The sequence below is a fragment of the Mya arenaria genome, chromosome 6 (genome assembly GCF_026914265.1).
Source record: "Mya arenaria isolate MELC-2E11 chromosome 6, ASM2691426v1".
Taxonomy (NCBI): domain Eukaryota; kingdom Metazoa; phylum Mollusca; class Bivalvia; order Myida; family Myidae; genus Mya; species Mya arenaria.
In genome coordinates, this window is record NC_069127.1 from 49,810,493 (window position 1) to 49,829,045 (window position 18,553).

Here is an 18,553-nt window from a genome sequence, read left to right on the forward strand (position 1 = left end):
ACAGTGATTAATTGTCGTCGCATAAGGTAGAAATACTGATTAATAACTTTCTGCACATTTCATTCAAATTAAACTCAGTATCCTTCATAAGAACCATAGTTATTGACATTTATTTATTATTTTTGGTATATTTAAACAATTGCATTAATTGTGGTAAATCTTATTTGGTAGTTAGAGTGCATCTTTAACATTATATTTTACTTACGCTTCTCGCAAGACTTTGATTTACAGTTTAACTATCTTGTTTTGTTTTATTTATATCGTATAGCGTTAAAGGTCTGTTTATTTATTTTAAGATTTGTTATACACCGACGACCTACCTTTACCGTTTTAAGCCACGACAAAGTCATATTTAGCATTTATAATGTGAATTATACATATCATTTGACAGCCGTACATATTTCGACTAGCGTTTAATACGGACGGTAATTAGAATTATACGTTCGTCCGCGCTATATATGTCTTGTCAACTCATGTTAGGCTGTCCGCAGTGCACGGTGCCACTACTAAACGACAGATCTGAATGCATAACAACGGTGACATGAGCCATGTGTATTACTAGGAAGAAACGAGCTTAGTTTGATCATATCATGGTGGTGTTTTGACGATAACAATAAATCAATTTGGTTTTGAATAACGAATTTTGACAACTCTGTTGTTGTCAAGGAATCGAAAACGAGGTAAATATCTATGTCAATGTCATGGTGTGTTTTGAATATCTATTTGTGCTCAAGTATTAACAATACCACACTTGTAGTAATACTATTAAAATTTAGAAGCGTTTTATCTTGCTTTTTACGTCTCTCGTGTTTTAAAGGATTACAAATGAGGTAATTAAAACATTACAAGCATCATTATTTTGTTCTGTGTTTTGGGAGGTTCTTTTGACACATTCAAAAAAAGGAATTTACATTTTAAGCACAAATAATAAATCACAACTAACACGGTGATTTTTTTGTATATAACAATAAGGCTAATTTGATAAATGGTAACAGCAACTGAAATAAAAACAAAATGGAGGAGTTTAAAATGTTCCATTTGGCGCTGAAAATAAATATTAGTTAATTGTATAACGCTTGGCTTTGTTCTTGTGGTAAGTTGTTGCTAAGAGCTGTGCCTTTGCGTGTGATGCATTCATTTTTAACATTTATCTTTAATTTAATCAATGCTTACCATCGGAATATGTATTTTACAAGTGAAAATTTGACAATTTGGAATAATTAGCAAAGGATGGGTAATGGTGAATAATTAGTTTAATGGCAAGGACTTTTTTAATGTGCAATACGATTTTGAATAGCAGTAATAACTCTATTTAAAAAATACTTAAAGAATAAATTATCCTTTTGTTTGTATGGGTCCTTGTGAGCGTGAGGTTTTGTTTTCATTTTTCTAAATTTTCCTTGTCTCTATATGTACTGCATCATCGGTATCATAGAGGAAACTAGTTTTAATATAAGTGTTTTCAGATGCATTACCTGGATAAATGTTTTGAGAGAAAAAGAGATATGTAATGTTTCTGTTTGTACATTCATTCATTCATTCATTCATTCATTCATTCATTCATTCATTCATTCATTCATTCATTCATTCATTCATTCATTCATTCATTCATTCATTCATTCATCAATCAAACGCATTACACAATCTCTCAATTACAACATGTTGTTATAAATGTTATTACATGATTTATGAAGTTTCTTAAAAGAAATGCGGAATTAAAACCACAATAACCTTAACAAGGTCACAAAACTGTCAAAAACGCTTGAAAATAACGTTTTGATGTGGTGAGATAAATTACCCTAGTAACAAACATTTCAGATATAAACGAATAAGTAAGCTTAGTAGTATTCTTGTTTTATAACGACATCGGCACTAATCTTGGACCGTTTTTTAGTTCGGTGATTAAACTGATGTCAGCTCAGAAGATATAGAAGCAAGAATTGCAATTCTTGTTATTTTCTCACTTGCTGAATAGGCGGGTTCTACAGCCCATTAATAATATAATAAAACGTTTCAATTCTTTAAAGCCATACTCAGTATTTTTGTTTATATTCACTAGAGCCACACTAAGTATATTTGTGTTTATTGTCACTTAAGCCACACTCAGTATACAAGTATGTGTTAACATTCACTAAAGACACATTTCAACATTTCAGTATTTTTCTTAACATTCACTCAAGCCACGCTCAGTATATTTGTTCACATTCACACTCACAATATGTGTTATGAATACTCAGTACATGTGTATTGTGTAAACATCCACCAAAGCCACACTCAGCATTTTAGTTGTTTACATCCACTAAAGCCACACTCAGCAGTTTAGTTGATTACATCAACCAAAGCCACACTCAGCAGTTTAGTTGTTTAAATCCACCAAAGCCACACTCAGCAGTTTATTTGTTTACATCCACCAAAGCCACACTCAGCAGTTTATTTGTTTACATCCACCAAAGCCTCACTCAGCAGTTAAGTTGTTTACATCCACCAAAGTCACACTCAGCAGTTTATTTGTTTACATCCACCAAAGCCACACTCAGCAGTTTATTTGTTTACATCTACCAAAGCCACACTCAGCAGTTTAGTCGTTTACATCCACCAAAGCCACACTCAGCAGTTTATTCGTTTACATTCACCAAAGCCACACTCAGCAGTTTAGTTGTTTAAATCCACCAAAGCCACACTCAGCAGTTTAGTTGTTTACATCCACCAAAGCCACACTCAGCAGTTTAGTTGTTTACATCCACCAAAGCCACACTCAGCAGTTTAGTTGTTTACATCCACCAAAGCCACACTCAGCAGTTTAGTTGTTTAAATCCACCAAAGCCACACTCAGCAGTTTAGTTGTTTACATTCACCAAAGCCACACTCAGCTGTTAAGTTGTTTACATTCACCAAAGCCACACTCAGCAGTTAAGTTGTTTACATCCACCAAAGCCACACTCAGCAGTTTAGTTGTTTACATCCACCAAAGCCACACTCAGCAGTTTAGTTGTTTACATTCACCAAAGCCACACTCAGCAGTTTTGTTGTTTACATCAACCAAAGCCACACTCAGCAGTTTTGTTGTTTAAATCCACCAAAGCCACACTCAGCAGTTAAGTTGTTTACATCCACCAAAGCCACACTCAGCAGTTTAGTTGTTTACATTCACCAAAGCCACACTCAGCAGTTGAGTTGTTTACATCAACCAAAGCCACACTCAGCAGTTTGATTGTTTACATCCACCAAAGCCACACTCAGCAGTTTAGTTGTTTACATCCACCAAAGCCACACTCAGCAGTTTAGTTGTTTACATCCACCAAAGCCACACTCAGCAGTTTAGTTGTTTTCATCCACCAAAGCCACACTCAGCAGTTAAGTTGTTTACATCCACCAAAGCCACACTCAGCAGTTAAGTTGTTTACATCCACCAAAGCCACACTCAGCAGTTAAGTTGTTTACATTCACCAAAGCCACACTCAGCAGTTTAGTTGTTTACATCCACCAAAGCCACACTCAGCAGTTTAGTTGTTTACATTCACCAAAGCCACACTCAGCAGTTTAGTTGTTTACATCCACCAAAGCCACACTCAGCAGTTTAGTTGTTTACATTCACCAAAGCCACACTCAGCAGTTTAGTTGTTTACATTCACCAAAGCCACACTCAGCAGTTTAGTTGTTTAAATCCACCAAAGCCACACTCAGCAGTTTAGTTGTTTAAATCCACCAAAGCCACACTCAGCAATTTAGTTGTTTAAATCCACCAAAGCCACACACAGCAGTTTAGTAGTTTAAATCCACCAAAGCCACACTCACCAGTTTATTTGTTTACATCCACCAAAGCCACACTCAGCAGTTCAGTTGTTTACTTCCACCAAAGCCACACTCAGCAGTTTAGTGGTTTACATTCACCAAAGCCACACTCAGCAGTTTATTTGTTTACTTTCACCAAAGCCTCACTTAGCAGTTTATTTGTTAACATTCACCAAAGCCTCACTTAGCAGTTTATTTGTTTACATTCAACAAAGCCTCACTTAGCAGTTTATTTGTTAACATTCACCAAAGCCTCACTTAGCAGTTTATTTGTTAACATTCACCAAAGCCTCACTTAGCAGTTTATTTGTTAACATTCACCAAAGCCTCACTTAGCAGTTTATTTGTTTACATTCAACAAAGCCTCACTTAGCAGTTTATTTGTTTACATTCAACAAAGCCTCACTTAGCAGTTTATTTGTTTACATTCAACAAAGCCTCACTTAGCAGTTTATTTGTTTACATTCAACAAAGCCACACTCAACAGAAAAAAATGTTTGCATTCATCAAAGTCACACTCAGTAGATATATACTTGAGCAAAATATATAATGTTGATTTGTATTATCATAATATTGATACAAAAACGACTGCATTAACTATCTTTTCGGGTTGTGTGGTAAACTTGTACAATTTCTGACAATGTATTGGTTGTCTGGTAAAACTTGACATTAAATACATTCAAGATAAACATAAATGTGCAGATTATTTGGTAAACTGATTTACTTTCAGACTAAGGATGGATGAGCAGATTGCCAGGGTAACTTGTTAACTTCAAGAAAACTTGTATATTTTCAGACTAAGAATGGGTGCGCAAATTGTCTGGTTGTACATGGGAGTTTTGTCACTGACACTAGCCCAGCAGTCGAGCCAGGTAAGATTGTTTTGTAGAGGTGGTCCACACATGGGATCGATTTCGCGACAAATCTAAGACGATATTTTTCTGTCCAAAATTTAACAATAACAATCCAATATTGTAGCTTAAAACGCATTGTTAAGTATACATAAAACCACACTTATCATTATTGAATTACGCAAAACGACCCCGTTAAGGATCAGCTAGGATTATTATTTAAATATAACACTTGTCATTTTCAAGTATTGTTCTGGGTTATCCGCTTAGCACGACCAGTGGAAAATAAGTAAGAAAATCGAAACATTCCAACACCTCAAAGGAGACATCATTAAGGGACAACTTGAATAATGTTGATTGGAATTATATAGGAGCTAAATTTGTATGACACTTGGAACTTTTAAATGAAGAATATACATCATTGTATTGAACATTTTATTCCCTATGTATGTTAACAGAGTTTTTAAAAGAAATACCTTTCCGTTTCAGTAGGTTACCGTGTGTAATTGTACTATAGGAAATTAGGAAATAAAATATAAAGCTTAAAGAGCAGTTTATTTTTTCTAAGATAAACATGAGCAGGTTAAAATTGAAGCATCAAAATCACACGTTTAACCTTTTCGGGTTATTTAAAGGAACAGATAGAAAAAGACTGAAATAAGTGAAAAAATTAAAACTGTAACGTAGACCCGATTAAAGAGGACTTAAACAAAAAAGAACAATTATCTATACATCTCTATTTACTGACAAGAAGGACTCGAGATCTGATCTAGGATATGATGACTGGTGTCGCTTAAAATCATATGTAAGCTGCTGAAAGGAAACATAAAAACAGAGAAAAAATATCCACTTTGCAAAAGCCTCCGAACCAGTTCCCCACAAACGTATTCTAGTTCACTTAATATATGGCATCGTGACAAACATCGACACAAGATTGCTGAGTAGCCGGGATCAAAAAGTATTAATAGTAATAGGAAGAAGCCCCAATTCGACTGATGTTAAATCTAGTGAGCCAAAGGGCCCCACTTTTGGACCCATTTTGTTCAATTAGTACATAAATGAAATTCCGTACTGTGTAAATAGAGTGCGTCGGGTTTTTGCCTAGGAGACAAGGTAATATAGAGTTACCTCAAATGTTCAAAACAAATATTTTTGCAAAATTATATTGATGCCTTCAGTCATTTGAGTGATACAAGCTATGTGATAAACAACAAAGATGGTCACAGAACTTTTAAGTTGTTGCTACACATATCGGTAATTATTTGACCAGCATTCTGTTTGATAAACAACAACAAAGTACATTCGGAACACCTCGGCCATTTTTTTCAAAAACAACCTCGGATGTATGCAGGCACATCAGTTGAAGTAGTTTGTAAAGATTTGAATTATATCATTAATACAATGTAGTGTTTTAGAGTTGTATTTATTGATCTAAGTTTAAATTGATTGCCACTGAATTGTATTATTGCAAACATGATTAAGAATCCCAAGAGTTAAGTCACAAAGTTTAACTGCTAAATAAAATTACAACGCGATCTACTTGCAGCGGACTTAAACGTACCATTTTTTGAGTATGTAAACCGTCCAAATACATCCGAGGTTGTTTTCGATAAAATGGCCGGGGAGCTCCGAATGCAACAAAGTAATGAACAAAGCAAACAGCAAAACAGGTTTTAAAAAAAACAACAGTTTCATGGATAAAGTATACTTTCTTACTCATAAGTCCGCACCTAGATTATGGAAACAGTATATATCATCCACTATTATCCAATAACCAAATGGACAAATGCATTATAGAACATGTTTTACACAGCGCTTTAAATTTCGAAATGAAAGTCGACTACAAGAGCTTAATCTCCCTACCTTGGAATATCACCGTTAAATATTTGATTTCATAATCGGTTTAAAAAGTTGCACCAAATATACAGTTTGAATACTCAAAATTGTTAATGCACGTCGGGAACAAAGTTGACTTTCTAAAAAATGAATTCACATGTACAACATAGTGAAACATATTTTAGAAGAAAAAAATATGTTATTCCGAATTTAAAGGAACTTGAACTACTGAATCACCCGGAAACAGTTGAATAAAATATGTTAATTTGAAGGTTCATCCTTTATGAATAACGTTCGGTGTATGACCAATAGTCTTAAAACTTCATTTAAAATAATGCCATTGGTGGTGATGCACAAACTCAGCGATCCCGCTGCCAGAATTTATGCAATCACTTGGTAACCACTAGCGAATCCAAGGTGGGTGATAGGCATCCCCCAAGCTACACCCGCAAGAAACAAAAAAAATAAAATTAGTTCAAGTGAACATTTTATAACAGAACGGTTAGATAATTTGCATATAATACACCAAAACACACACATTTAGATTAATATACGTCAATTTTGTCCTTGTGGGGGTGTCCTGTAGCCCCATTATAAAAGGTAAAGGATATTGAATGAATGTTTCGGTTTCGGGGGTCGAGCGTAGCTTAGGGGCGAACTATTGAGTTGTGCCCCAAGACTGCGCCCGCCCCCACCGCATTTGAACTCAAGTGATGGATCCGCCTTTGCCATTGCACTGCATTTAATTCATAATTCAAAAAAAAGTCTGAACGTAAAGACTGGTATCATGTTCATCTCAACCTTCACATAACAATGCATTTCATTGTAATCTGGCTCATTATTTCAGCAGCTGTCCAAGAATTGAAATAAACAGTATTATAGCTAACTGTGATTAAGATGTTTTGACACATAGATTATGCTAAAGGAAAATATGTTTATTCATTATTTCATAATTACGGATAAAAATCGAATTCCTCTGTAAATTTCAGAAAGTGAATGGCTGTGTTTCCGGTGACAGGTTGTCACACGCAAAATTATAGGTTTCCGCTTTGAGTGTAAAATGCCCTTCATAACTGTATTCGTTGCTTAAGCTTTAGTTAACAAACGTTCACTTTATACATTCCTTTTATCGAAATTATTTAATAAAAGAACCTAACCTCAAAGCACAACATCACTACTATCAAAAGCAACTGAACCTATGTATACATATACATTTAGAAATATATAAATCAATGTCTTATAATCATTTATACGAAATGTGTCCAAGAGAGTGGAGAGTATTTCGAGAAACAGTAACGCCCATAACGTCAACGTCATGACATTCTTCCGAAGTGCACCGCGGTATTGCAGATGGGTATTTTGTATTTTTTATTTATATTAGTAATTGTTATTGTATTCACATTTATTTTTTGTACATGTAGTGAAAACATATTTGTTATTGTGTATATTAAATTTCATTACACGCAAACGCGCATTTGTTTTTTTAAAAACGCTCGTTCACGAACTTATTGACTCCCCCTCGTATGTAAAGATTTTTAAATTTTTATTTTGTATAATAATAATTTATGTAAGACATTGATTTGCTATGCTTACTTTTTGAAAGCATCGTGGTCAAAGAACAAATTGTTTTTGGAGGCTGGACAACAACAGTTGTTCCATAAGATGAATTTTCTAACGTCAGTATGTTCTAGTTTTCGTTTTAGATGCTCCAAGAGGTAAGAATGATATTAATAAATACGTTATGAACATTTATACTCATTATATAATTTTCTTATAGTCTGCGTTCAAATATAACCTTTTCACCTGTTGTATAATATTTTCATTTACATTGATCATTTTCATTTTAATATATAGCTTGAAGGAATATTCTTAACTTCTGAAAGTTTAGTCCATCATTTGACCGGGAAAATATATTTGTTCCTGCTTTATTAAATCAGGTTTATTACCCCATAACAATTATTTTGTTCGTCTTTAAGTTGATCTGGGGTATTTGTTTACAAAGTAGAAGACAAATGTTTTTGGATGGGCGAACGTTTTAAATAAAGAGACGTTTCCAAGCAAGGCTTATTTCCTGTATTTAAGGTATAATATCATTGGTTAAATGATGAGATATTATTCAAAATATGATTTCAAGTGTTTTTTTAATTAAATTCAATATTTTTTCTTGTCTTTATGCTACTTATTTGAAGTACCACTGGTTTTGAGTTATTGAGAAATTGGCCTGATGCTTTACCAAACGGTGGAACTAAATATATTAGTTTTTATATGATAAGTCACTTAAATTGTTAAAAAAGGTAGTATCGTCAACAGATAATGCTGTTTTCGTTTTTGAGCATTTTATATTTGCTGTGATTCCTTCCATTTCTGGATAAATTTCAATATAATTTGAAAGATTTTTGATACATATAAGAAACATAAATGAAGACAATGGTCAACCTTGTCGTACTCCTCGTTGCAAAATGGTTGCTAAGGTGATCATTATTTAGAGACATTCTTTGAATTCTCAATTAAAACAGCTTTAACAAATTATTACGTTCATCTGCGAAATGAAAATTATCAAGACATCTTACTATGAATTGGTTTTCTACCAAAGCCTTTTTCAAATTAAAAACGAATATTAGTAGCCCTGCTTGATAAGAGTTGTTTGAATGTTCAATGATTTCTTGTAGTAATATATATATCCTAATGTATTTTCCCTTGATAAATCCTGCTTAGATTTAACGAAATGCGCTTTTCAGATATCACAAAATACATGATGAAATTTGATTGACTATTCATCGGATCCCGGAATGTTATTTATATTCATTTATTATGGCATTTGTACTTTCTGATTCAGTCAACCAAACTTCACACTGTAATTGCTCTTATTGGTTGAAGGAATTTCAAACAAGTTTATATCAATATTGTTTTGCGCCTGTTCTTATGAATAACTTTTTTATGCATGATAATATTGTTTAAGATGAGTGAATGTTTTTGTTCGTAGTGGCGTTTATCAGAGTAGCGACTTCATTCTTCAACCACTTATTATTATCCTACTGGTATTTCGCCTCTGTTACAGCGCATGCAACTTCCCTTAGATATAAGGTAATTGTGTTGATGTGAATATAATAATATACATAATAAGTATATTATGGTGAAACACTTTTGTTTAAATGAGTGGAAATATATCAAGTATTATTTCTACATTCAAAACTGCACATAGTGAAGCATCAAAGGTTAATCGCAACAACAGTTCATTGATTAGCCCAGAAATATTAAGATTACACACGTATATGGATGTTTTATTTGTTATAGTTTATATAATTTGTTTCTTTCAATTTCGCCTATTTTTGTTGAGACCAAAAGTATTCGCGGCACAACACTAGATTTATTGAAGATATTTTGATTTGGCTGGTGACTTGAGTCCTCCATATAATTGACCGTGCCAAAGCAGTTACCCAAACATTTACCAATATCCATATTTTGATAGTTTCGTAATCTTTGTTGTCTGGTAGCCTTGTGTCTCTGGTTTGGTTTATGTTTGGCCTTGATCGTTGTGACTTAACATAGGCTATCATGCTTGTCTCTGTAGTGGTTTAACTGATTTATTTTTGGTGATTTTTTGTGTTAATTAATGCTTAGTTTAAATAGGTAAAAAATTATGTTGGCAATTATAAGTAATTGTTTATTTGTTTACAGTTATGCAACATTTCACACTTATCTATGATTGTTTTTATTTTATTGAGGAAGTTTAATATGAGTAACAAGATACCGACATAGCAATAAAGAGATACTTCAAGTTAAATGCAACAGTTGAACAATGTCACCAGTTAATGTACATTTTGTTTTACTTCAAACTCTAAATTCAACTTTAAATGTATGAGTGTAAATAGATCAGTTGTTAATGTCTTCTTTGTGATATAAGTTATTGTTGGCTAGATATATTACAGCATTTTGTGTATCTTATGTCTTTAATAAATCATCATCACCATCTAAAGATGCACTCTTACTCCAAAATAAGCAGTACCACAAACATACAATTGTTTAACTTACCGAAAGGGATGAAGGCTACCGTGATTAATTTGAAAGAAATGTGCATAAAACACGGCATTGCTACCTTATGAGACGATTGTTAAATTTTTAGGACCCACCTATCATCTAATATTTGTGCGTTTTCAGATATTAAATATACAATTACAATCTTGTTATCAGTTATTGATATTTTTCATAAACGCATTATTTATAAAGAAGTTAAAGGTTTATCACTCAAAATTTATGTGTGTAATAATGATAATAAATACGAGTATCACTTAGAGGTGTAACTCCTTTTCCCGTTGCGAACCGAATATCTTTCATTTTCTACTCATATCCCGCGTAACAATTAATAATCTTAACAATATTAAATAAATAAATTAGTATGATATAGAAAAAAAGATTAAGTCTGTCTTAAGTCAAATATTTGTCTAAAGAAGATATTTAAAGGCAATTATACCTTTAAGAGTTTTCGATCGAGTCTTTTGATCATCTTATGTATCTATCCTGATAAAGATGATTGACTACAATGTATCTTCATTTCTGTCACTTCTTTATCTGCCCTGAAGAGAGCGAACGGTGAATTCATTTATAAACTGATATGTAAATCCAAAAATAGTTTAATTGTTGTACAAATATCTTAGACTGGTGTTGTTGAAAAGACACAATTGTTCCTTTATATAGAAATTCTCTGAAGCGTCGCTGACAAGTTGGACACACAATTTTTACTCTGCTCTAAATGGGACAAAATCGTTTTGATGAGTTGCATCATACAAGTCTAACCTCAAAGATAGTAACATTTCAGTAAGATGATAATATAGGGTAATGGCTTTTCATCTTCTTTCACAATTTTACTTCAATGAACTTATTTAAAACTTGAATAATTGATTTAAAATAATATGGACAAGCACAGCAGACAAACAAAATACTAGGAACAATTATATTGTTCAAGGCCATGTCAGCTTCATGTTGTCTTTGACGGAATCTGGTTGAAAGAAATTGGAGCAAAAAAAAAACATAATACAAATAAAATACTTTTTGTATTTTATTCAGCAGCGGGCGATTAATTCTTCGAATGAAAATCGTGAATAGTCAACATCTTTTTCTCCCTTGCAAGTGAAATTTGCAGGAGTAATCATTGTAACTGTTTCACTCCTTCCAAAACAATACACTGTCCGAAATTTGATACTACTAGTGAAACATGAAAGTGTATCTTGGTATTTAAGTTTGTCAAAATATGACGAACTTCCCGACTGACAATAACTTTTCGAATTATCTGGCTGACAATACGGCCTCTCAAAGGATGATATAGCTATATACAGTATGGACGAATTTAATTTGATATTTCATTAAAACACTCCTTGCTCTTTTTAAATACAATACTATCAAATGCAATAATGGGCCGATTGTTCGAAAAATAATTAATGTAAACAACGTAATTACCGAGATTAAACATGCAATATGTGATGATGTGGTCATATAATTAGATAAAACAATAACGCCTGAAACATTTGCCTCAAATGTTCTTAGAAATACTGCTGATCACAAGCATATCCATTAAATGTCCTGAGCGATAACGATTTAAAAGGTAACACCACTGTTAACTTTAAAAATCGGCCCAATGTGACATACGATCGATTGTTAGTCTGTTCAGATCTCCAGTTTCAAGTCCTTAACAGGAACGCGTAACATTCATTCACCGATACAATTGTAAATATCAAAACGTTATTAAAAAGATGTCATCATAAATACTATGTTGAGAAATTTCTTGTCATAACACCAAATTCTTTTAGATTTACATGGTCGCTATAACAAAAGAAAACAGGGCCAATCCAATAAACGTATATCAAAGGCGTATAACATGCTATATACATATATAGAATGAATTTGTTATCAAAATATTTTAAAACAGCATGTGTGCATTTTTTCCAAAAAAAAAGAGGAAATCTCATCTCACGTTGTAGTATTTCTTGAAAATGAAAAAAAAACCTGTCAAAATTGGACTGAAAAATCATCACTTTTGAAGCCTTGAAATTTGTTTTTAGAATATTTATGTGAAACACACAAAAAACAGTGCACCATTTTAACATTTACAATTTATTGCTTGTTATAAAATTATTAACGAATGCTAGAAAAACCAAAAGTGTCGCCCTAAGAACATGAAATTAAGACATGAGTTATTAATGAAAATTAAATATTTTTCAAACAGCTTCAAAGTCAGTATGGCAGTGACAGGTGTTTGAATTTACGATGTATATGCATCATATATGCAAATACCATGGACGAAATATTCCACACTATCATTTTCGAATTGACATAATTTCACAGCGGTAATATCGAATGCACATATTACCTTGTCTAGTCAATTTATACAGTTTGTTATTAAAGGGCACAATTTAGGTCGATGCCAAAAATATTTATCTATTATATTTAAAAAAACACCTTAAGATTTGTGAACAGATGAAAACAAACATTAGCGATATTTGGGCGCTTTTTTAACTGTGTAATTTGTGGCCATGTTGCTTTTAATAAAACAAAACATTTACTATAAAGACTTATCTTTTAAGACCTATACACAAATCTCATGTTTTATTATTGTTTTTATTATTAAGGTTTAAAAGAATTAAAAGTATCAATACATTCAAAGTAAGAACAATGACATCAACGTAAATTGTGCCCTTTTGATAGTTCATATGTTGTTGTTGTTTTCTCTTTATATATACATAAGATCGCATTAACACTTAATCGTATTTCAGATTCGTACCGACTCGCAGACAGACAGAAGAATCCACAACCTGGAGATGGAGCTGTCGAAGTTGCGTGTGCTTCACCATACAGGACGAGACAAGCTCCGGGATATGGAGCGAGAGCTGTCACATTACCAAACAGTAAGACATCCGACACCCAAATAGTAGTAGTTCTGAAAAAACCCTGATATCATAATTCAACTTGTATGACAAAACTACTAGTATAAGCATAATACAACTTTCGCAATTAATTTTCGGCTAGGTTGACTAGACTATAGGGCTTTCTTCCGTTGTCGATAGATACAAAGATGTTTTTGTTATAACTTATATATATATGGTTTCCTGTCTTTGCCTGTTTAACTGCATTCCAGTGTACCAACATAGTCCATTAAATAATGCCACCTAAAACATAGCAACTGTCGCATTTTCATTTTCTTAACAAAACTTATGTGTACGAGGTACATTCCAACAATCACAATCTTATTTTTTCATTTTATCCCATCAGATTTTCCTTCTTACTCCAGGAAGTCCACGATTTGTTCAGTGAATATTTTGCAGATATTTCAGGGATTAAACTTGCTGTGTGGAGCCTGGAAGGAGCACAAAGCTAAGTTCACACCTCTTCCGGGGGTCAACCAACCCATCAAGTCCATCAGACCTACGGTGTCAGGTATGACCCATCACTTTTGCGACGATGCTTTCTTTTGAATATAAAATGCTCGTTGCGCCGTTGGAAGGACATACGTTCTTTCTGCTACAACCGAAAGCCGTCGGCGCGAACTCTCCGGAAAAAAACCAATCTTGTTTTCCCATTGCATTGAAATTCTGGGGGTCTACATTTTCTATGTTGGATGCTAGAATAATCACAACTTAATCACATTCCATCGTTTTACTTTAATTATCACATTTTAGCAAGCGTATTAACTGCATTACCAGATTATAATTTTTCCCAGTCCGGATGCGTGTTCAAAAAATTCAATATTGTGTGTATTATTCTGTTGTAAGCCTCGTCGCAAATTAAAGTTGTTGAGCACTAATAGGTTATTTCAAAGCAATGTTTTTTAAGTGCAGTTTTCAGTATTTCATTCATATTTGTGTCAGGTATGTTGCTAATAACACTGCAATAAAACGTTATAATTACTCCTCAACTTCCATTCCTTAAATGAACGGCATTTCGGTAATTGCGAATACTTTCAGATGAACGCCACACCTTTGGATATGTCGGATTGCGAAGAATCGCGTTTTAACATAAATAGCGTGCTATTAAATTGTTATTGGTTGTATTGTGTCAGCAGACCACGAAACATTTTTACCTGCATGTTGAAAAATGTTAATTTATGATTTGTGAAATGAATTGTTGTATTTAATTATTTTGGGACTATCTTTTTGTCTGTAGCAATCAAAAGTATAAACCGATCGGGTCGTTATATTTACAGAATGGGTGAGCAAGAATTACTGTAAGGTTTTCTTAAAAACCTTCTAAAAATTCTAAAGAAAAAATGAAGTGCGTGATTGATGTCATTATCGGGGATATAGGCTGGGCAAGTACACGTGGATTCCTTCCACACACTTAAACCAGCCCAACTGCGTTCATTACCCGATAATGACATCAATTACTCAATTCATTCCTTAATTGGTAGCACCTGTTAATACATATGACATCCAAAACATCTGGTTATGTGATAATATTTTTTAGGCATCCAGGTTCACTCTGTGTCGACAATTATTTCTCCTCTCGGTGTTGACAACACCGTGCTGCAGATATCTGTACGCTACAGCACCGTCGAGACTACCGAGGTCATCTGGGCTTATAATGTCCTGGGTCACATGGTTCCCGTGCTTGGTAGGTGGGCCTTATAATATGTTATATTTCTTTGTTTTATTTTATTAATGTTTCATTATATTATTTATATATTATTTAAATCAACAATTGTGAAACAGATAACATTAAGATAGTATACTATTCACGACCGTTGTTACGCAAAAGTGCGGTCTTGTGATTCTAGGACATAAAGAATAACATCGATGATATAAAGAAAGTCCAGTTGTCTAGTACCCGAGTCACAGTGCGCTAGCATATGGAGCTGAAAGTTATGCAAGTTCATGATGTCGTTCGGAAGGATATTATACTATTTAACATATAACAAATTGTTTTGCAGATGGAGACCCATATTCTTCTGTTCACAATGAGCAAGAAGTGGAAAGCTGGACCACAAATCTATACATTGACGCACGGGATCTGACGGAAATAGAACTGCTGTACGTGAAAATCCTTTCAGAATATTCAGAAGTGACAATACTGTTCAACAAAGACTTACTCCTTAAGGAAGGGAAGGTGAACTTATCTCCAGTCAAGTTATGGAACGAAGGTCCTTCGCCGGAAGCTGTTGTGTTTAACCCCAAACATAACTCGACTATTACAACCTACATTGATACCAACATACATAAATTGACAACCTTTGTGAACTTCATTGGAATCAACTCTACGGAGTACCCTCATAAGTTGTTGGATCTTCAAACGAATGATCGTATGATCAAGAGCGTTATCTCAGACACGACACGAGGCTTCAAATGGTCTGTCAATGTTGACCCTTCATTGGTTGGTATTGGAGGAATGTTGTCTCTTCGCGTAGTTGAACAACTTTATAATGGCCCTGTTCTACAAATTCATGTTGGAAAAACTGTTTATATCATCCCCGAAAAGGTGGGTGTAGCCAAAGCACCTTTTGCACCGAACAGTTTGGCTCTGTTGTCTCTCTACCGCCATACGAACCAAGTCGTGGCAACAAAGCCTCCAATCGGAGCAATTTGGTGCTACGCGTTTGGCAACCCACCTCCCGAGACATTTATTGTGAGGCTTATGCCGGGTAGGAAACGACAGGTTATGAAGGGGACCGTTTTCAATATCGGGAAATATGACACCGCTCAGGTCGTGGTGCTGAAAAATGTGACTAGCAATGATAATGGCCACTACATGTGCGAGGGTCGTTCGGGAAATAATGCAGCTACTGAGCCGATAATTGTGCAGCTTAAAACATGATTAAGATTATGAAATTAATAGGTTTGAAAGAATTCAGGATAGTTCCCCAAAAGGATTGAGCAGCGTTGGCAATGGTATATTTACAACACAACGGTCTGCTAATCTCTCTGAGCTAAGTTGAGACAGAACTTACTAAGAATGGATACTTGTTTGCTGATGTATTGGTTTTTTTGTGATACATCAAAAAGAAAATATGTATTATGGAATTTAAAAAAGAGTTTCGGATAATTTACATTAATCATTTTACTGCATGTTAGGACCGTTTCATTCGGAATTAATGTGACTGTGTAGTCTCTGTTTCTTAATGTGAATACAGCATGACCTCTGAATAACTTTAAAAAGTGCACAAAAACACATATGAATGTTTACCAGAATGAATGAAGTAATATGTTTAACGTTTTTTAGACGTGTCAGTTAACAGAGAATGTTCAGGTTGTATGTAAGAGATGTAATTGATACGTATGTTTTTGAAAAAGTAAAAGTTTAAATGAGAACCCATTTGATGGCACTAATAAGACACTAAAATTAAGGGTAAAATGATTATCAATATCGCTCTTGTCCAATCTAAAAATTATACCAGTTTCTGATTCACGTATGCACATATAAACATCCCATTGGACAATGATATATGGTAAATATGGTGTCTGGTATTTTTCAACAAAAAAAGTATATTGCATAGTAAAATAACACCAACATGTTTTCATGACATTCTTACATAATATGTTGATTTTAAGTGAAGCTATCTATAGTGGTTTGATTTTCCAACTATTGGGACAAAACATATTTGCATGGATAAACAGATTGAACACTGCAGAGAATTGGTTTTGCTGGTCATGCCATTAAATGTATTAACATTGAGAAACAGTTCAATATGAACCTAACTATGCTTACGGAAATGGGAACTTTTCCATACTTACATAAAATTGGGACATTTCCATGCTTTCCAAACATTGGAGATTTTCCGTACTTCCATAAAATGTGAACATTACCATACAAGCATTTAAATTGGACCTTTTCCAATTCTTACATAAAATGGGAACTTTTCAATACTGGTATTGAATTGGATTTTTTTTCCATACTAACATAAGATAGAGACGTCCCTATGCTTACACATGGGAACTTTCATATTCTTTGAACATCACCACATTAAACATTTTATTTCATTTATGAATGTTCTCACTGACAGTATTTTCATTTTTTCAAACGGGTGGTCTCGATAATACCTCATTTATTTTTGTTTTACATTATTGTACATATGTTGACAAGTGTATCTCGTTTTGCACAGAATAAAAGGAGATGTTAAATACATTGCTTGTTCTTATTTCTCGTGTGTTTTAGAATGTGATGCACGGTATATAATGTAACATTATAAAACAAACCATAACAGTTAGAATTGCAAAGTTGGCTTTAACAGAACTTTGCACAACAGAATGTCAATTAAATCATTTGAACTTTCACCCTTGGCTTTAATAAAAATGCTCACATTCAGCAACAAAGTTTCATTGCACTTTCAAACAACAAGGAAGGATGCATATGTTATATTCCTAATTTTATTGCACAAAGCTTTGTGGAAATCAACATTGCTCTTCTTGATGTAATGTCCTATTCTAAATTCACAAAATAAACAGTATAACAGAAAAGGCAACATAACGTAGTTGAGCGAACAAATTTCCGCAAATATCTAAAATAATAATTGTTAACAAATTAGCAAAGTAAATTAAAATAAATAACGACGAACTATTAAAGGAATTATAGAAGTACACTGGACAAGAATAAAAAGGTTGCTAACCGTAACGTTTACTGGTAGGCTCACTGATACTGGCATAAATCACCTGTATCGTGCCATCTTACATGATATTATAATTTATACAAGGATCACATACATGTGGATACACAAAAAGAAGTCCACACGTACACAGACACTTTTTGCAACCTCTCTGTTTATATTCGATTTACTTGCACCTTTTTAACATTGCATCTGTCGAAAAAGGAATTCTTTATTTATGAAATTACTGTTGTTATAACGACTATGTCGACGTCATGAAGGTAAGTCCAGTTCATTGACTCAGATGGTTTCAAAACGTACAAGGATAGCTGAAGTTGCCTGTACATGAACAGTTCTCAAACACCAAATTGACTGATATTCGACATACAAGTATTTTAAAGCTTCTTCTGTTCTCAGCACATGCAAAAAGGAACTGGAACATCATGAAGATTAAACGTTCACAATAAAGGATAAAGTGTTTTACTTTAAATGCAAATGACAGCGCTAGTTT

General features: G+C 33.7%; 1 protein-coding gene across 2 annotated transcripts; it reads left to right on the plus strand.

Moving 5' to 3' along the window:
• Window positions 1-797: 797 nt before the first annotated feature.
• LOC128239440 (uncharacterized) lies at window positions 798-17,492 on the plus strand. 2 transcript variants are annotated; one of them, XM_052956071.1, is made up of 6 exons: window positions 798-830; window positions 4,589-4,664; window positions 13,247-13,378; window positions 13,796-13,907; window positions 14,934-15,080; window positions 15,397-17,492. In XM_052956071.1, the coding sequence occupies exons 1-6, from the start codon at window positions 826-828 to the stop codon at window positions 16,275-16,277; spliced, it is 1,353 nt and encodes a 450-aa protein (XP_052812031.1). In that variant the 5' UTR covers window positions 798-825; the 3' UTR covers window positions 16,278-17,492. The 2 variants fall into 2 exon arrangements, with proteins under 2 accessions (XP_052812031.1, XP_052812033.1); XM_052956073.1 differs by having other exon boundaries at window positions 13,805-13,907.
• Window positions 17,493-18,553: the final 1,061 nt, after the last annotated feature.

Bases quoted from the DNA above. Each gene is read 5' to 3' on its own strand.
- LOC128239440 (XM_052956071.1), top strand. The intron at 4,665-13,246 runs GTAAGATTGTTT...ATCGTATTTCAG, and splicing joins TAGCCCAGCAGTCGAGCCAG to ATTCGTACCGACTCGCAGAC. The intron at 15,081-15,396 runs GTAGGTGGGCCT...ATTGTTTTGCAG, and splicing joins TCACATGGTTCCCGTGCTTG to ATGGAGACCCATATTCTTCT.